This window comes from Crotalus tigris, unplaced genomic scaffold (assembly GCF_016545835.1).
Source record: "Crotalus tigris isolate CLP2741 ecotype Arizona unplaced genomic scaffold, ASM1654583v1 scf7180000017568.12009008, whole genome shotgun sequence".
In the NCBI taxonomy this organism is placed as follows: domain Eukaryota; kingdom Metazoa; phylum Chordata; class Lepidosauria; order Squamata; family Viperidae; genus Crotalus; species Crotalus tigris.
In genome coordinates, this window is record NW_024096478.1 from 9080388 (window position 1) to 9102084 (window position 21697).

At 34.4% G+C, this 21697-nt stretch overlaps 1 protein-coding gene across 1 annotated transcript in view; it reads right to left on the reverse strand.

Annotated features, from left to right (window-relative positions):
• Positions 1-21697, reverse strand: part of DOCK2 (dedicator of cytokinesis 2) — a 308188-nt gene that overhangs the window by 207663 nt on the left and 78828 nt on the right. The window contains exons 24-27 of the mRNA XM_039353200.1: positions 20536-20606; positions 20042-20145; positions 10932-11077; positions 4392-4487 (exon numbers count right to left, since the gene is read on the reverse strand). Coding sequence (XP_039209134.1) covers positions 4392-4487; positions 10932-11077; positions 20042-20145; positions 20536-20606 — 417 coding nt within the window. The remainder of the gene's footprint in view (positions 1-4391; positions 4488-10931; positions 11078-20041; positions 20146-20535; positions 20607-21697) is intronic.

Sequence of the window (21697 nt, forward strand, 5' to 3'; positions counted from 1 at the left end):
TAGTTCTTTCTCTTTGTTTTTTCTTCTTGAAGGAGCAACAGTAATGGGCTCAAATAGCTTTTTGTAAAGAAAAGGAACTCAGATAAGAAAGCAGAATACGATTAGCAGCAAAGGAGAACCTCAGACAAGTGTGTTCCCCTATCCGAACATTTATCTGAGAGTAAATACCATTGAATTCAGGTGGCCTGCATTTAAGAAGACATTGTTAGGATTGCTCCATCTTCTACTGTACAACTATACATATTATGAACACAAGTATATTTTTAAAGTGAAGATACGATATGAGTTGTCAAATTTACAGTTTCATGGAAATGCTGTCCCAGTCCTATCGTGTTTAAAAATTGCAAATTGCTTTAAAATTGCAATTCTTTTAAGGCAGATTCCAATACTCTGTTGCCTACATAGAACTACCTAACCAAACTGTTGAAACACAGTTTTCTGTATACATTCACCTCCCTACCTAAGCACTTATCACTTATCTTCAAGTATGTTAAGTGATTCCTTAAAAAGTATGAAGAGTGCAAATACTCTTTGGAAAAAATAAAATTCAAAGGGCAAGTGAGCAGACTTACACAAAAGAACAGAAGTTTAATTGTTTTCTTATCCTACCAGCTTCAGGTGTCAGAAAAAATATAGCCACTGTGTTTTATTTTCATTATTTTAGTAAAACTGATAAAACTGGGATATATTTATTTTCCTTAGATAATTTATACATTACTTGGCTAACCCATGACATTTCAGAGCATAAAATAACCAAAAGACTATTACTCAGCAGAGTTTATCTGTCAGAATCTAAAGCACAATTACCATTGGCATAGGGCAACAAAGTAATCCAACAAAATTCCTTATTTTAATGTCCTTACTTAGCAAATTCTGTGAATTCCATTAGCACTGGCTTCATATCAAACCAACTTATTGCAGATACAGTCACACAGCTAGAAGAGTTTCATTTCTGAATTTTGCTCTTTCCAATCAATTCTAGATATTTCTAGACATGGCCAGATTTAGGGACAGTCCAGCCGGGTGACCAATCATGGCAATGTATATGAATATGCATTGCAAGCTCTTGAGTCAAGAGCAGATGATCCCAACTGGACAACAAACTTGTCTTCATTTGTTAAGCTGATAACAATGGTCTGCCCCAATTCTACATTTACACCTTTTGCTATTACTACTATTACTAATATTACTCAAACAGAAATACTATATTGTTTACATGAATAATAAATTAATGTATAAGTAATTCCCTTATGTTGTCAAAAATATATTGATTAACATACATTCTGGTGCCATATATATTATCTTCTCATAACACTACATATTGAATGTCATAAGATTTTTCTCATGGGCAACTTTTATCAGCAGGCGATGAAACTCATGTGTACCAACAATGGATGGCAGGAGACTTGTCTAGTCTGTAAAGGCCAGAATATCTTCAGGCAGCATTTGCATTACTCTGACTCACAGATTAACAATTGTGATTGGATATATACAATTCAATGCATCATTTTAAAAGGCAGAAATAATTCCTATGTGCAAGTAATAAAGTGGATCTAAGACAACTGAGGCTATAGAAAAAGGCATCAAAGTTAATCTTCATATTATAAACATGAAGAAGTGAAATTATTTTTTCTAGATTAGGCATTTCCACCTTAGATAAATGGAAAAGGTGAAGCATTATCCAATTTGTCAGGCCATATTTAAGCAGAAGGCCTTGAATGCCATACAGATAAGATATCATATAACTGTGATTCTAAAAATTATGAAAACAGAAGCAATTGAAAGTAGATAAAGATGATTAAAAGACACATTAACTACAATGTTACATACCTAATGAATAGTTTAAGACAGTTGCCTTTGATTTAGTGGTGTCCAGATTCATTAAATTACAACTCCCATTATCACAAGCAATAAAATATTGGGACTATCCTGGCTTGAAATGATGAGTTTAGTGCAGAGGCACCAAGTTGGAAAATATCCCATTAAAAGAATATGTAAGCAAAAGCGTGCAAAGATGAAAAATGGCATTTGGGGAAAGTGTATCCAATACAATGTTCATTACGCGTGACACCTTTCCTAGTATCAGTGGAATGCTAAGTGGTGCTGACAACTCAAAACTGCGAATGAGAGCAAAATCCAGCCTAAGCCAAGAATATCATGACCTAGAAAAGCAACCTGCCTGGACCATCTGAAGCAACCACTGGACACCTTAGATGAACATTGTTTATTCCTTTATTTATAGTAGTCCTTTTATTTCATGAAAAACAGAAACTTCCACTGAAAAAAAGGGGAGGCATACAACAGATCTCAAAAGTGCAGATGTGAACATTATTCAAGGAGATGTAATAGCTTTGGGCAGATTTCAACAAATCACCTTCACAGTTCTCCTGAGTCATTCCCCCACTAAATATCAGCTACTTGACTCCAGCCCAGCTCTGTCTCTTCATTTAGCAGGCTTGTGCTTTGCAAAATTCATTTGAATAATCATGGCTTTTATACTCGATATTGAAATGTTCACAGCATGGTATTATTGTTACTAAATGAAGACTGCACTTTATTGAACTTTCAATCAATTCAGAAAAAATTTGCTAGCTTCCCTCTTGCACCTCAATGATCTGTATATCAAAGGTTTGAAAGAAGGTGAGATTATTTTCCACTTTAATTTGGAATACTGCCGGACACCTCAGAGGAATTTCTTATTCTCTACAAGCAACCAAACAGTGGCATTTTAGAAAGACTTAGCCACCACCTGGAACATTTGTCAAGGTCAGAGATTATGCAAAGCTGTACTATGGTCAGAAAGGGCTTTCCTTACTCTTTGACTATTCATTTCTGAAAAGTGGCTATTTCCTTGTTTCACACCTTAGATCATGGGTGTCAAACTCGATCATGTCATGTGACGTATCGTGACATATCATGACGTATTTTGCCTTTGCGGAGCTGGGGTGGGCGTGGCCTGCGCATGATGCATCCGGCCTATGGGCCGCCAGCTTGACAGCTAAAATGTAAACATTTTTTTAAAAAATGTATTTTTTAAAAAAGAGAAATGACATAACTAAAGAGACCAATTGCATTGTCTTTCAGAGATGGGATTGTCTTGCATGAAAAAGTTTTAAACTACGTAGACGTTAAGGCAAAACCAAATGAAGGAAAACAAAGCTGAGGTCTGACAGTTTCTATTCAAAGATCCTTTTTTACAGAAGCCTTCACAGATTACATTAATAATACATGTTATGGCACTGCTTGAAATCTAACATACAATGAGAAGCAGACATTAACTCAGTTGGAATCACACTGACATCATGATGATGCCAGAAGACAAAGACCAAAGTTGTTTGGTAGCCATGGTCACAATAGCTGCCAAAAATAAATATAAGGGGCATGTAAAATGGAATTGTATTCAGAACAAATCTGAATATAAAACAGCTCTTGTGAAAACAATATTCAGAGGTAAGTCAATATCAACTAAGATACCATTTATACCAAAGAAATTTTAAAGTGTCTATATTTACAAACTGACAACCTGAAAGAGCAGTCTTTAAAACTGTCAGACAGGTCATTTTCTATACTTGAAGACACTAACACTGTAGTTATCTCTAGAAATGGTTCATTGAAAACAGAAGAGAGAAAAATGGAATATTTTTTTGTTTCAGTGATACATTTTTGTTTCAAAGTATCAAGCTTACTGAAAATTACTCAATCTTCAAAATTTGTATATCCTGCTTCCATAAAATGATTGGTTGTCAACCCCTGATGGCATACTTCTACAAGTGGCTCTTTGTCAGCTACTCTGTGCATTAGGATTGGTTTCTGCTTTCTGACAGCTGATAGAAACCAAGAATGAAGATCTAGCCAGATTTTGTGGCCTTTTTTTGACATAGATAGCTCAGTACTGATTCTTGGCCCCACAGCTTTTTCTTACATCTTAAAACAAGATGAAGCCATCTAGGTATTTGAGCCAGTAGATACTTTGGAGATGGATTTGTTAAACTTATTTAAATTGCTTTCTTCATCAAAATAACATTGCTATTCTTCATTATAACTTTCATTTTGTAAAACAGAAACAGAGAGATGAACCAAACCAAATTGTAAACTACAATCGACTGAATAGGGCATGAAAGAGACTCTGTTTCTTCCTAACTTTATCTATCTGCAGTAATGCTAGCTTGGGAGAAAGAAAGTCTGCTTGGGGGCAGTTTCCAATGCCAAAATAAGGAGACGTTTTACATGGCCTCTTCTTCCTGTGGATGGTGGAAGCCCACTAAAGGGCCCTGCCTTGAAAGACAAACTTTCTCTGCCTGACTGCTTTATATCTCTCATTGGTGATGCTTCTGTGCACATCATATCCTAAGCCCCGGTAGTAAAGTACATTTACAAAATGAATGACTCACGATTAAGGGGTCATCTCTTCCCATTCTAATGACAGTCCTGTTAATGGTGCGCAGCAATTGGATCATTATTTCTTGTATATGCTGATCAGTTGTTCCCTGTAAAAAATGTTTTTCAAGATAATAAAGAATAATGTGCAGATTTAATTCATATCATATGAACATAATATTTAGCAGCATGGAAGAAGCTAGTCATACAGCCACTGCTACTTTACATAGTAATGCCTTAAGGTAGTCAGAAGATTCATGCTCGCCTTGTTCAAAAGCATGGGTCAACATAATCATGTCCTTGACATAGTTTCTCTTCAAGGAGAGATTTTTTGTTTGTTGGTTGGTTTGTTTTAGATTTTTTTCTCATAGTGGAATATTCAAAGATGCAACACATCCTGCCATTTCATCTGCATCAGCTCCATACAGTCCAAGTACAATATATACCACTGAATACTGGCAATAGTCAAACCACAAAATTATTTCCAAGATTGCACTAAAATGTCCTTTTAATGGCCTTGCAAAGAGTTTGTTTTTATTTATTTATTTGTCTGTCTGTCTGTATCCGTCCATCTATCTATCTATCTATCTATCTATCTATCTATCTATCTATCTATCTATCTATCTATCTATCTATCTATCTATCTATATATATATCTATCTAGAGCAACAAAGATGTTACATGTTCAATAAAAGAATTTTTCCTTCATTTTATATAGCAATCTTTTTCACTGTAGAACAATGACTCTTTGGCTTCTTTTTACCATTCAACAGTATTGTTGATAGAAAATGACCAACTTTTCAATTTCTTCACATGCTGCTTTGTTGCATGTTTTCTTATGCATTTCTTCCCATCTAATGTCACCTTCAGCATCAACTGGTCCTCTCACCATGTTTGTTCTATAGGAGGGTTTAATTTTTAAAAAGGGTTCATAACCTAGTCTTTTGTTAGGAGAAAAGCACAACTGAAAAATGAACACTTTCCTTATTGTAAGTATTTAAAGACTGCTGAAAGGATGATTCTGTAGTCTTCAATGCCATAATGTGATGAAATCATAGGTATTCCTAACAGGAAAATAGTAGAAGCCTAATCAAGAATTATGGCTACTATTGGCAGTCACCTTAATGACTGTTTGAATATATTTAAGTTTTTACTTTGTTTTGTTCATTTTATTTTGGTTTGACTTTTTAAGGATTCATTTTATTCTGCTGATTTCAGTTTAAACTTTTAAGATACTGGCTTTAAAATACTTTTATTATATTGATTTTACCTTTCCTTGAAAAATCTTGTTTTGAAAGGAAGTACATGCTTTCTTTGTAAATAAACAAATCTAGGCTGAGTTTGCATATTGCATTGGGTTATAATTTGATATGTGTAGTTTGTGTGTGGTATGAACCTATCCAGTGTGATGAGATAAAGCATGACTAATATCTTTAAAAAACTTGATTAAATAAGCTATGGTTTGGTACAATGTGTGAACCTGGTGATTGACTCCCAGAAATTTCACTGCCACCTACTAGGCACAATGAAACTGGTCATGTCACCGTGTTTTAAAAACTCATCGAAACTGATTCTAATTTACACCTAATCTGGAACATCCTGGTGACTTGAGAAATGACTCAAGCCATCCCAGAATTGGAGCTGATAGAAATTCCCATGATTGAATATCACACCAAGAGAGATTGATATTAGTTCTCATCTTGGGTGTTATATCACATGTAATTTTTATCTTCAAGAATTGGCAAAAGTCCTAGTAAAAACATATCTCTATCTCCATGGATACTCCATCTGTATTAAAGTCATTGTAATTAAGATGAAGGGCTAGATGTTAGAATAAAAAGCTGTAGAATTAAAATAATTATTAATGGCTACAATATCCAACATCTGAATAACTCTCCTGCTTCATATTATACACTGCATTTATATTTAATGCATCAAAAGTTCTTTTGCATATCTGCTTATAGATCTGTTTTATGGATTAAAGTACCTTCATAATTCAGCAATCTAAATTGCATTCTGGTTTAGAGTGGATTTAAGTAAGTTAGATAAGTATCTATATGGAAGCAGAGGTGATTAATGCACCTTCACATACTTATGGAAGTAGGACTCTACACATTATGGCAATTGAATAATACCTTGCCTAATTTTTCATTGCTGATGTTGTACCCTTCCTAGGGCAGTCATTGTCTTGCTGGAAAAAGTATCTTAAGTGCTGGGAAGGATGGGATGTCCCAAAAAAAGATGTCACCTTCCTTTTATGGAAAGGAATAGATATGATACCCTGAATGTCTTGGAGAAAATAACACCAAGCTTGTTTTTTCTGGGTTTATGCCTCAGTTTATTTCAGTCCACAGGACAGTTTCTTGCTTCTATAATTAAGGCATTGTTTCTGAAACTGTATAACCAACAGTAACTTTATTACTTTCACCTCCTGAGATAATTATTAGGGTTATATTTATAGTCATATCTAATTAAGTAATGCTTATGATTCTTTGCTCTGGCTGCATTCACACATACATTAAACATTGGCTCATTTTAACTGTTTATAATCTACAGTGTCCAGAATCATATCTTCTGCTATGCCATAAACTATGTTAACTAGGTCCACACTAACCAAAAAGCCAAAATCATGGAAACAGGGATTAGTATAGGATGAGTGACTGTTTAGCCTAGACGAACAATAATTTTGCAAGAGTTAGGGTCCTAATTTTTTTCTTAATTGCCATTATCTAATAAATGTTAAGCAACCTCATAAAATCTCCCAAAGTAGCAATGTATTTTATAAAACATGAGCCACTTTTCTAAAAAAAATTGGAGGAGGGATGTTTGGGTTTGATAGAGTGTTGACTGACGTTGCAATCACTATCTTGACATCAGTGGTCTTTGTGTTGCCAACCCTTTATTAACCAGCCTACATTAAATATGGGTTTTCCTGTTTCAGTGCAACTTGAAATCTTGAGCAAATGCTTTTCCTAACTTAATTAAGCATAAATATATAATACTCTTGACACCTGAACTTTCCTAAGAATATTTAAACTTACAGATAATAGCCATGCACCTACTATTATTTCCCTAAGCCTTCTCAACTTCATCTTCTTTCTTTGATCAACTGTTATAGTGCCAGATGCCACAGTAGGGCACAGCAATTTCCAAAAGCAGCATCTGGCTGTTTGGCAGATTTCCCAGTTCCTCTTGGCAGATCTGGCATTTTCAGAGGGCATGTCATGTATTGCTGCTGGATTCTGACAGAGTTTTCCTAAGAGGTTGTCCTCCCTCCCTCCCATCCACTCCCTCTGCCTTAATAAGTCTAACAAATAACTTTAACTGAAAGGCCTCTTGAGAGCTCTCTAATTAGATGCCACACTCTTTCCCAAAAGAGCTCCTCAAAGTACAGGTAGTCCTAAACTTATGAGTACAATTGATCCCAAAATTTCTGTTGTTAAGTGAGGCATTTGTTAAGTGAGTTTTGCCCCATTGAATGACTTTTCTTGCCACAGTTGTTAAATGAATGACTGCAGTTGATAAGTTAGTAACCTGGTTGTTAAGTAAATCTGGCTTCCCCATTGACTGTGCTTGTCAGAAGGTTGATTCAAGTAATATTAAGCATAATAATTAAACGTAATAGACTGGTTTTTCTATACAGACATCGCTTCAGGAAAAAGTCACAAGACAGAACATTCGCAATTATAATACATGCATATTGCTTCTTTTGACATTTTTTAAAGATCTGCAGCCTATTAGGCAGGTCTCCGTATCCACATCAAACCTACAGTATATTTTGACACTACACTTTTGGCAAATATTTAATTGACCTGTGTGAAACCTTTCAGACACTGCTAAGTTCAGTATCTTTTTCACTTGGTTGCCACTGTGGAAAAGTGAGGCAGCAAGGGAAGCAAGATAGATAATTTGAAAAGTATGAAAGGAAAAGGAAAAGGAAAAAGAAAAATAAATAATATAAGTAAAAAACACATCTAAGATTAGTACACACCCTGGAAAAGATACAATAGGAGTAGAAATATTAAATGTATCATTTAGTGACAGTGACAGTGAGATGTTTAATTCTAAGTCCCCAAATAAACTTAGAATGTAATTTATGACAAAAACAAGTCCTGTTTCACCACACTGCTTAAACAATAAAAATGTGTTTGTGTAAGCTTTAACATGACTTTTTTTCTCGCTGAAGTACTCTAGAACTTCAGTGGCCAATTAAGGGTTAGCACAAACAAGCATTGTCAGAATCCTATGTAGTAAAAATGATATATTAGATAAGAGACAAAACGTCAAAGTACATTATAGGATCTATATCATGCTTACTCTATAATTATCCTTAAGAACTGTACTTGTAGTGTCAAGGGGGTGTGACAGCCACCAGGTTCAAATACAGTTTGGTGCTATTGTAACAGATTAATTTATAACCCTAGATAATAAACCCAGCTGCAGAAATTTATGGTGGGTGGTAGAAAGAAAAAAAAGGGGGCCATGTAAAATGAAGCATTCTTACTATTTTTCTCAAAGGTGATCTTCCTGAATGGCCAAGGACCAAACAAATGACTACAATCCATTCATACTTATTTGGGAAATATCTTCTGGGAATTCAGTGAGATTGTCAAATTAAACCTTTTCAGGTTAGGTTGTGACAAATATATTTATCTCCTTTTTTATAAAGGCATAGTAGTAATTGTGGAAAGGCATTTAATCAAATTGTACTAACAAAGCAGTTATATTAAAACACGAGGGGAAATCATAAATTGGGTTAAATATTTGCCTCCATTAAGTCTATTACACATCTGAATTAATAATATGATTTAAAACTGAGAAAATGAAGGTTTTGCTCACAGTTCTAAAAGTATGTCTTTTCTTTTCATGCAGTGCAGTATGTTTAACCTTCTTTTCTCCTTGACCAGTATGAAAAATAAATCAGGATTCCATTACAGCTCTGTTGTTTCTGGATTAGTCACGTGAGAGGCCAGATCATTGTTTAAAATAAGTTCCACTTAAGTGAACAAGCCAGCCTCATAGCGTAAAATTGGCTTGCTTAGCACTTGACTAAAGTTTATTTTAAATGCCAAGTTTTTTATATATAGCATCACACTAGGAATCATGCAAAAATGGGACTGAATCTGTATTTACTTTCTCTGTCCATGCAGTAGTAAGAGTGGTATACATGTCAAAGACTTGTCATTTAAAATCAGTCTTCAGTTAGGGCATTTTTTGTTTATGTTCATAATATCAGTCTTTGTTTACTATGTGTGAATGCTACTTTTACTAGGTTTATGAATATTGAAAAGGCACATATTTCTAAATCCATGTTTAAACTTTAGTCAAGTGACTATCCCATTTAGTGCCTCTTCAAAACATCAAGTTTAGCAATATATTTAAAAAATGACACCTGATTTGGGATTTTTTTTTAGTTGATAGTTTCATTACAATTATTGTACTATAAATGTTCTAATGGTTTCTAAACTCCTTAAAGCTGCCAAGGGTCCTAAAGGCTTGCAACAGAGCATATCTATAATGAATAAATCACTTCCTTTAACATGGCCAAAGTATCCAAACTACAACCACTCATCTGCTTAGCATAAAAAAATGAAAGTGAATAAATCTTATGGAAGATACTGAGATAATATTCAAAGAAGTGATCTTTAAAAGATAAAGCAATAAGATAACGTGAATCATCTTTCAAAGAGTAAAATTATTGTTATGCCAATCAAAAATAAGATCTGAATTTAGTGATTTAAAGCTCTGGCCAGGGATCACTAATGAATGTGGCATGTGCTTCCATGCTGCAATTATCAAGAGAAAAATGTTTTTAAAATGGCTGACATGTCACCGTGGAGACTGCAGTCTGGAATCTGAATGAATTACTATCTGATACAAGTTGCATGCATCAGATTATATCTAGCATCTTAACAAACAAAAGTAATGGATGGAGACATCTATATAGGATCCAGCATTTTCATCAAACCAACAAAAGCAGTGCTGCATGATACACGCTCTGCCCCTTTCATACATGCATGAAATATCAGATGCATGAATAAAAGGGAAGGTGCTTGTATTCATTCGACACAATGCTGTTTTATTAAATGACCCTCTTGAACTCTGGCACCACATTCCCCATTTCTGAAATCATGAAAATTACTATAATTCAGATTTGCCTCCATTGTCAACTTTAACCAAAGAATGACATTAAAAAAAACCAAAAAAATTAGGGAAACTGTTATGTAAGTCAGGGGTGTCAAACTGCCAGCCTGCGGGCCATTTTCATCATACTGAAGCCATGCCCAGCCCATTGCCGGCAATGCAAAAAGAGTCGTGATATGTCACGACATGTCACATGATGTGGTGAGTTTGACACCCGTAATATAAGTAATGCTAGAGATTATTTTTAACTTTAGCCAAAAGGATGTTGCATGTCTGCAGTATATTTCTGTTTCTAGTTGTATGTGCACCTAGATTGATTATTTGGATTGTAAATAACTGGTACACCTTAATCAATACAGACTTGATAAATTGGAATCAGTTATATAATCCTGACGCTTATTGATACTCACCGCATCTTGACAGCTGAGAACTTCTAGTATGCTGTTGAGTAATTCAATGCAATATTTTTTGTCTTGTACCATTTGCATTTCAACACTTGGATCCAGTAATTCCTTCAGTTCTTTGGTAATTACAGGGAGAAGGATATCTCTACATTCTGAAAATAAACAATTTGGTACTTAGAAGGCAAATCAAGTCACAAATATTTTCATGTTTACTGTTTTGAATGTTTACAGTATAGCTCTCCCTGATACAATCATTCTTCACTGCAATCTGAGGACACTAAAATTTTACATTTATGATATTAATAAAGGTATTAATACAAAAGAAGCAGATCTGCTGAATCATAAGAGGAATACTAAAGCTACATCTCACTAAGTACTGGCAAACTGATTCTGCAGGCATATGTGTCTTCTTTCAAAGTCATCATTCTAAAATTTGTCATGTTCTCTCATAATTCCCTGGAGAAGATTAAAAATATGATGAACAGCTTTAAAAGGACAATAAAAGATAGCAATGTAAATTGAGTTATATTCTGTTTTGATTCAGTTGTATTCAGTTAATATTGTCCACAGATAAAGTCCATACAGTCTCCGCAAGAATAATTATTTGCTTCTTCATATTCTGAAGAAAAGACAACAACAAAGAAACACTCCACTCCATAACATCAAATCAGTATTTATGCTAGAGACTCGGTTTTATAAAATATGGCAGTGTACATCTAAAATACATAAGAGAATGCCATCTATCACCCTCCTTTTCCTGTATTTCAATACATGCCACACATAACATTAAAAAGAAAAAAAATCTCTAAATCTAGTCTAAATATTTCCTTTTCTGATGGAGTCAGCAATACAGTAGGAAAAATATAAAGTGGTTAAGAAAAGATCTGGTGAAAAAATAATGGTGTTGAAGGAGACAAAACTCCTTGCCTACAAATAATTTACAATTTCCAAATCTTTAAATGTGAACAAGTGCAGAAACAAAACACTCCCTCACTGAAAGTGTGTTATGACTGAAGTAGCATGAAACTATTTTTCCTATTTTAATGGAAAACCTCAGCAGGAACTCTTCATTCTCTTTCTCGTGCACAACGATAATCTCACAAATTATTTGCTTCTATGAAAATATATGTTCCTTTTGTTCACTGTTCAGAATTATTAAGATGAATTTATGCATTTGAATGTGTGTGTGTGTCGATGTATGTGGTGGGGAAGGAATGTGTGTGTGTGCATGGTGGGGAGACATTTTTATGACAGATATAGAAATGTTCTTTGAGTAGCAAAAATAGGAATGAATGAATGAATGAATGAATGAATGAATTCTGCCAAGGATGTAGTATTGGAACAAAGAAATACATCAAAAAAAGATTGGAAAATAAAATCGTTCAACAAGGTTTGGTCCCTGAACCCATAAATAGTCTATTCTTGAAGGTTTGGGACTTAGTGAAATTAGATGAAATAGGATCCAGCATGTTGCTGAAGGATATTTGTGGAATTGTTATTTTTTAATTGTATTTATTTATTCAAATTGGATGCTGCCAACTCTATATGACTTTGAGCAGCCCACAATCATTGAATAACAAAAACAACAAAATATTAAAAAATAGAACAGTATAAAAATAATAACCACAAAATAATTGATTGTGTGCCATCCAGTCATATATGAAGATTCTCAGTCATCTAGGTCATGGTTGTCCCAAAGGTGCTTTTTCAAAAGGCAACTGGACTTTCTTTATTTTGTTTGAAGATGTTTCACTTCTTATCCAAGAAGCTTCTCAGTTTTAACTGAAGAAAACCTCTTCAAGCAAAACAAAGAAAGTCCAGTTGCCTTTTGAAAAAAAGCACTTTTGGGAGTACCATCAAGTCATTGTTAACAACTATATAAATATATATTCCCTATGAACAGGGCAATCCAAACAAGAAAGCAGACATAAAGCCTTACAAACAGGGGAGTTCCACTCACTTTACCGCAAGGCTTAAATAAATAGCCAAGGTTGTCAAGATCTCTGAGAACATTTTCAGGGTGAAATATGGAAGACCCGATTCCTCTGGCAATCTCTGATATAGATTGAATGGTAGATCTTTGAAGATTTCACTACAATCTATTATTCATAAATCCTAGCCACTGACATAAATGAAGTACTATACATTTAATAAAACCAGTTTACCTCAAACTCTTATTTTTGGCCATTTTAATTTTAAATTCATATTATTGCGACAACTCTAATGTATATGGATAGTTCTGGGGAAGGAGATATGTACAGTATATGTATGGATACATGGATGTGTGTGTATGTACACACACATACGCACACACACACACACATACATGTATAAAGTGCATTTATTCTATGACCTAATAAATAGAAATTTCTTGGTAGCCATCCAAGTTCTCAGTTGTTTTAATGCTTGCAACTCTTCAAAGAAAGTAAGAGGAGATGAATTGGGTATAATTATGCAGGCAGAGCACTAAATGCTTATGTCATTATGGAGCTGAAAAAGTTATTGAGTGAAAAGGAGAGCTGAAACAGCAGGTGTAAATTAACTGAGACAGGACAATTAAAATGCTTACATTCAGAAGTGATGGGAAGGTGCTTAGGCAGTAGAAGAAGTCAGGAGTCGATAATTAAGACAATCTTGCCCACCTATTGTCTCCCAGATGTGTTAAAACTGTGATCAGACAACCTGTCATATTTGAAATGCACAGAGGTTTGTAGGAGACGAGTATGGATGGAGACCAGGCTTAATGATGCCATGCAGATATGGTCAGTCATATGGAATTTCCTCTGACTCCATCTATGCAAGACTCATAAAGTCAGTTTTCATTGATTGAGAAGAGTATTATCTCTTATTCTGTTTTGGAATGAAAAATGGGCTATTACTTAGGACCTATTTTTTCCATCCTATAATAATCTATACACAGTAGTTTCAAAATCTGTGTCATAGATTTTAAACATCTCCTATTGTGGGGAAACAATATTTTGTGCATATATATCAGAAATGGATAACCTGCTCATGTTGCTATTTACTGTACCTAATCATAAACTTAAGTACTTTGTGAAGAGAAAATTGGAATATATACTAATTGCTATGTAGGAAAAAATATGCTAACCATGCAAGATGGGTTGCCCACTATTTATGAAATATTGCAAACTATTTCATGCAGATTTCCATTCATCATGATGAATTAACTAATAACCAACTTAGCATGCTAATCTTTGCTATTAAGATAACATAATCATTATCTTTCTAGCCTTTAATTTAGCTATATTGGCTTTTTATTAGTGGTAATAGAAATTTATAAAGCTGTTTATTCCTATTCCGTTTAAGATATCTTTAAATAAAGTAGGCAATCAATTCTTAATTCCCATCTTCTAAAAAATAAAAATAAAATGTTATATCTGAATTATTGGTAGCAAACTATATTGATTATACAAGATAGTTGTTTCTTTAACAGCTTGTATAGAACTTCTTAACCTGTAGGACATGTTACAATACCTCAGAATTACCACTTCATGTGACTAGCTAGGACAGACCATAAGGATCTCTGCTGCAATCTAAAGGAACTGGTTAAATGTATATACAGAACTATACTTTAGAGCAGTGGTTCTCAACCTTTTTGATGCCACGACCCCCCAACCGGTCATAAGTCGAGGACTACTCAACTGGTGCAGCACCATTTGCAGAATGGGACTTTTGGCGGGCTCAGAAGGGCAGAGACAGCCTGGACAGTTCCTATTGGTTTTTGAAAGCCAATAGAATTAGACTCTATTCAAGAGAGTCTATTCTATTGGCTTTCAAAAGCCAATAGAATAAAAGGGAGTAGCACAGCTAAGGAAAAGGGGGGAAAAATGGCGGACTGCATTGTTTGGCAACCCCCGTGAAATGGTCGTTCGACCCCAAATGGGGTCCTGACCCACAGGTTGAGAACCACTGCTTTAGAGGAAGGTTCCTAAGTGACTTAGGACTATATCAAGCTCGTGATGAACCTTGTTCCTGCCTCACTGACCTCCCAAAATAAGCTGATGCTAGTTAATTACTATATTTCTGAAAATTCTCTGTGAGAATTGGGGGAAGCAACTTTGAATTAAAAAGTAAGTATTGTGAAATATGTACCCCAAGACATTATTTTTAGAAAAGAAATGGTGGTGAAGCCAGACTGGTGGATGTATGGTAAAATAATATCTTTTAATTTTGGTGATCCTACTTCAAGTGTAAGGAAGCGTTAGAATGAGATGGTCATGACTGCCATTGGTCTACATACTGGTACTTAAAAGTGAAAGAGATATTTAAACTAGATAAAAAGAGTCATGAGTTTGACTTCGTTAAAAATGAATTGGAAATTTTACTATATGGTAGTGATGATCATATTATTGCTAAGGTTTACAAAATGTTATTGAAACTGAATTTGGAAAGTGCACATGTAAAATACTGTATGATTTAGTGGGCAAGGAATTTTTGGTATAATGTGAGAATATGTGAACGAAAAGCTTAAAATTCACACTAAACTATAAATTATAACTTAAAACTATAACTTTTATAAGATGATGTATCGCTGGTATTTAACATCAGATAAGTTATCTAGAATGTATAAAGGTATCTCAAATTAATGTTGGAAATGAAAATGTAAAGAAGGACTTTTTATCATTTATGGTGGACATGTGAAAGCAAAGAAATATTGAAGTAGGATTCATATTTTGATGCAGAAAATTCTTAAAGTAAATATAAAGATTAAACCAGAAACTTTTCTTCTGGGTCTAATGGAAAAAGACTTGGGAAAAAAATTTGGGAGTCTGATTTTATATATGTTAATCCTAGCAAGAGTACTCTACGCACAAAAATGGAAGTTGACAGAATTAGCAGAGATGGCTAAACTGACTGTTTGTTAAAAGAAAAGAATATAAGTACTTTTGTTTCTACTTGGAAACCGCTTCTGGACTTTGTGCTTGAGGTGGAAAAAAATGATACTTTGATTTTGGATTTTACTGATTAGATTGATTTGTTGATATAGAAAGGTTAGTTCATACTACTACAGAAATGTAAAAAGTTGAGATTCAATGTTAATGCCTTAATTTATTGCAACAGAGGCAGTCAGAAGTCAAATGCCTTTTTTCTCTTTCCCCTTGTTTCTCACATTTCTCTTTTTTCCCTTTCTCTTACTTTTGTTCCTTATTATTTGCTTTTATATTTTTGTGTTTTATATTATAAGTGAATAAAAATAAAAATTTATTGTAGAGAAAATATGTACCTTTAAATTCATTTAAAACAGTAGTGTCTTGCTTACTATTTTAGACTCTTCTACCATGATGCCAAAAGAAATAAATTAAAGATGATTTCAGTTGAAGTTCAACTCAATACGGACCTATCTATTCAAAGAATTTTTGGCAACTGATATGATTTTATTTAGGACTGACTTGTGTTTGGTCTATAGAAAGTGATTGAGGCTGAGGTTGAGATATAATATAATTGGTATCTACACTGCATAACTAGTTTTCTCATCTCAGTAGCAACTTCCCAGTCTTCCCACTTTTTAAACTTTAACAGTTGGGTAATACAAACCAAAAAAAACCCCTTCTTGTTTTGACCTTAAGAAAAAGAACAGTAGGACCTTTGTTGCAATTTGAACAGAGAAATGCTTTCAAGGCTAAAACAAATTATATAACTCAAGAGACTTCTTGACTAAATAATTTTGGATAAGCAAACTGCATCTAATATTATTGCAGTATATACACTCCATGTTGCATTATGCTTATATTTTACAGGATGTCCTTTTAAATCTCAGTATTCATTGTTAATTGATTCCAGGAGGAGCAATGGGTACCAACAATGATGAATACCAACCAAATTTTTCCCATAAGGAATAATGTACCGTATTTTCCGACATATAAGACAACTTTCTAAAGCATGGAAATCGGCGCCGAAGTCGGGGGTTGTCTTATACGCCGAGTCGTCTTAAATGCTGGAAATTACGGTAGTTTCTGGCATATAAGACGACTTTCTAGGCATGGAAATCGGCGTCGAAGTTGGAGGTCGTCTTATACACTGAGTCATCTTATACGCCGGAAAATACAGTAGTGAATCACAAGGCAGCCAACAAGTTCTGACTTTTGTGTTGAGTATGAAACAAACAATGGGTACCCAGAGCAAAATTTTCACATCAAAATGCATTGAGTACCAATTTGGATGGCTTCCAAAGCAGCTGAGTGCCAAAGTACAACGGTCCTTGTGCAATTCCAAAATTATGAATTTTTACTTGTCTATAGTAAGATATGCTATTTTCATAAAGGATGTCAATTATCCTATTTTGGACACACCTGAGTAGACCTTGAAAAAAAAGTCAAATTTGATTTGTGCTTGGCTAAGAAAGCACCAGGCATAGGGAAATCAGAAAAAAAAAGCAATAGTAAACCAATTCTCTACTTTGTCTAAAAAAAAACCTCATTAAAGGTCTCTAGAAGTGAACTTTATTCAAAAGAAATGTTTAAAGCTAATACAAAGCATAGGAATAATGGTGGGTTTGTTTGCCATTTGCCCTTGAAATGTTTTCTCTTTTAGCTGGCTTTAGATGTAGGAGTAACTCACTTCTAAAGAACAATTGGAAAAAGGAGTTGAAGGGGACGAAGAGAATTATGGGAAAGAGAATTCACTGCATTGTTTCCATTTACTTTTGAAGAATGTAAAAACTATATGTCTCCTACCAACCTTACTTTAGAATACCCAACATATGTTGGGCTGTTAAATCATCCCAGAAGTCCTTAATTCCCTATATTTGAGGAGATGAATTTGCAAGAATTCTTTCTGCTGTAACAATTATGCTGTACCATAATTGAATAGTTCATCATACATTTTGCAAAATGTTTTGGATTATCCCCTAAGCCATATAGAGTTTCATCACTTCATGCAAAATCCTTGTAGAATCTGTCAAGTTCAGCAGCTGTTTTTGTACCATGGAGTCCCCTTGTTGATATGCTTGGGCTCAAGGTAGTTTCCCAAATACACTATGTCATTGTCACAGTTCTGCAATCTTCAAAGTGTGTTTAATTTTATTTTAATAACCATATTATGCATTTGGTTATTATTATTTTTTGCTAAGTGTTTTACTCATTCTTTACACATGGCAAAGGAAACAAGATTCTAACCCTGCAATCCTACACAGGCCTCCTTGAAAATGGTAAGCACTAACAAATTTAATGGGACTTAATTCCAAGTATTGAGGTGTTGAGATTTTGGCCTCTCTTAAAGTACCAATGAGTTCATACAGATTCATATATCCATGAAGTACTGATCCATAATTTATTCAATTAACTCCACTTACACCAAACATGGTAATTACATTTGCCCAATTTGACTGGTGATGACACCAGTGGTTGATTGTTTGTGCTCTGGTATCTCATGTGAACTCACTCATGGAATTAGCCACTGACCTGAATTAACAGCTTCCGTTGTCTTGCTAAAACTAACAGTACTTTTTAAGAGTTTGGCAGCTACAATTTTTAAAATGCATAAACTGTGGCCATCATAAATTATTTGGCATGTAAGAAAGGTTTACTTGACAGATTTATCAAGTAATTGAGCAGTCACTTAAAGGAAAAAATGTCTTCCACAGCAAGATTTTCTGTTTAATTTGTGTCCTTTAATGGAGATATCTGCCTCAAAAAGATCCCAGACAGATTTCAAATTTTATGTTACCATTCACAAATGTAACTCACCATAATTCTAAATTAATGCCTCCAATATCTTTTAAAGAATATTGATATTAACCTTCAACTTTACTATCCACGTATTTGTGTTGCTTTTAAGATAAGAGGTCCAAAAGCAACAGAGGGAAGGGGGCAAAAGCATCAGATCCCATCATATTTATATTTGTTAATTCAAAAGTCACTTTTATATAACATTTAAGTTATTACAAAGTAAATCTCTTTTTACTGATTTAAATCTTCTAGTTGAAACACAGCATTGAGATGTGAAAAGAATTACTTGATTTCTTTTCATCATATGTTATAAAACTCTTTGAGGTAATCACATAATCACATAATCCAGGCACAATTAATGACTTTCTTACAATAAAAAATGAGAGGTACCTATTTTGCAAACGTTTTCATGAATATTGGACTGTTAGAAAAATTCTGAATAGCTTTCTGTATTGTTATTAAATTATGGATTTCCTTGAAAGGCTTTTGATATAACTCATTTTTAAACTAATAGGGTGAGATTTCCCCAATGAAATACAAGGGAAAAACTAGATGCCAGTTAATTTAACATTTGATCTAAGTAATGATCTATCTATCTATCCATGCATCCATCCATCCATCCATCCATCCATGCATCCATCCATCCATCATCTATCTATCATCATTCAAGTTTCAGCCTACTTACCATTAAAAATAATTTGGAATTGGGATAACTTTGCAAAAACCAAAACAAGAAAAATCCTAATGCCATTGTTATTTCTTGGTAGAATGGACATAAGTGTTCAAAAAAGTTCCTTGTTCAGATGAATAGCTTCAAAAAGTTATTCAGCAAGAACCAAACGAAAAACCATTATTCTGATTAATAATAAATACTGCCAGATAAGAGGCCCAAATGATATGGCAAAAAAGCAGCTCTGCTTCATAACAAACTCTAACAGAATATTCTCTATGAGCCTCTAATTCAGGGGTGTCAAACTTGCAACGTCATGTGATGTGTTGCGACATATCGTGGCTTTTTTTTTCCATTGCCGGCAATGGGGTAGATGTGGTTTCGCCATGATGCATTTGGTCTGTAGGTTGGCAGTTTGACACCCCTGCTCTAATTCTTAGACTAGTTTGGCTCTATCTGTTCTCATAATATGACATCGTAGCTATTCCACTTGTGGCCACTGGGAGACTAAACAAATTATGGCTCAGTCCTGGATAGAAAAAAGTTACTGACTTATATCAAACACAAGCAATCCATTTTGTGAGGCCCAGGTAGTATAACACATATTTCTTTTAGTATTAAACCAATGCTTTTCAAAACAAAAATTATAGTGGTTTGGGATGGTTAAGTTTGCTAATGAAACTTTAGAAGGAGGAGCCATGCCTATGACCTTTGAGGAGGTCTTTATGAACACTAAAGTGATTGTCACTATTATTTACCTTGTTTTTTAAAGAGACTGCTGTGTACAATTTCTGTCATTGATTGAACTTTTTGCTTCTGCAACTTTGCTGGAATGCAGGTGAAAAATTCATGTAAAAGTTGGCTGTAGGTAAAAAAGATAAAATCGATCAGAATGTTTGGTCAGGAAATTGCTAAGACTTAAAACAGTCATGCAAAGAGTATGAGGAGATTTTTGAGAAAAGGTAATATTAAACAAATAAGAAACTAGCGAGATATGAAGTCCCTTGGGTATAGCAAGATAATTGGGAAAAACTTAATGAATAGAAAATTAAAGGCTCTATATCTAGTTACAGGAATTTCATGCTTTCTGGGCAAGTTTCCTATGCAAATGGAATTGCTTACATTATGCCTAAAATTATGTAAGAATGAACCAGCAGAATTCAGATTTATTCCAGAAATGTACTGCAATCTGCAGCCAAAACTGAAGGCATCTAAATGCCCTGATGTTTTTGAACTCCAAATGTCATCCCACCTGAGCAATTTGACATCAAAGACTGTTTCTACATCTTGGAGAACAGATGCAATATACTTCAGGGCAGCCATCTGAAAGAAAAATAACATAGTTGATCATTTTTTGTTTTCCAAAAGTCCAAATAAACCTACATAATTTAGAGCTAGGTTTCACTAAAAATCCAGACAGAACCTATATCCAGAAGTGTCCACAGGTCTTTAGTAAACTGGACTCTGGAGAGTATAAAGAAACCAACAACAGTGAAAGAATAGAAAATAATTTTAGATTTTGCCAGTGGTTTGTTCTCCAAGCTTGTTTCAATATAGTTTCTGAACATTTCATTACTAAACTAGGTAACATCAGCAGCAGGATTTCCCTGTCCTATTCTCTTTAGCTTATAAATGTCTTGTGTGCCAGGGTGGTCAGTTGGTTGTGCAATTGGTTGTCTGTTTAGAGCTATATTTAAATTCTGAGCAGCTGATTGGTTCTCTTGTTGATTGGCAGTTTGAATGGTCTGGTTTCTTACATATTCATATGCTGGATCTAGATCAATATGCTTGTTAATTGCTCCTTTGGCAGAATGCCAGGCCTCAATAAATTCATGTGTGTGACAGATGTTGGCATGCCCAATGATTTTTTGTTCCTTCCCAATTAAATTGGTGTTATTTATCATCAATGTGTTTGGGATCAGGGATTTTTGGTCATGCCGTTTAACTTCTAGTTGATTTTCATGAACCTTTGTTTTCAACTGCCTTCCAACAATATCTTCCAGACTATTTTTTACTGAGAAATGCCTTACACTAACTTTTCATTTATCAATATTACAAGCCTATAATTTTTTCCTAAGTCTCCTGCTATTGACTCATACTTATAGCAATTATATGCAGACTTTCTCAAACTCCACTGTCAAGTTATTTAGAGACAATTTTTTCGTGGTGAATTGAACTTCCATATGTTCTTAACAATCTAGATTTGCTAGAAATGGCTCCCACTGTACATAATAGGCATACATTTTCTTTCTTTGGGGAGGTTCCTATTTTAAGGAGCTTCCTTCTGGAAAAAAAAGTTACTGGGCACATGGGATCAGTAGAGGTCCTGGGTATCAGTAGAGGCCCCTCCCTATCCTGAATTATCTAAATTAGATCACTATAATGTGAAGCAGCTACAGGAAGCCCAGGTTCAC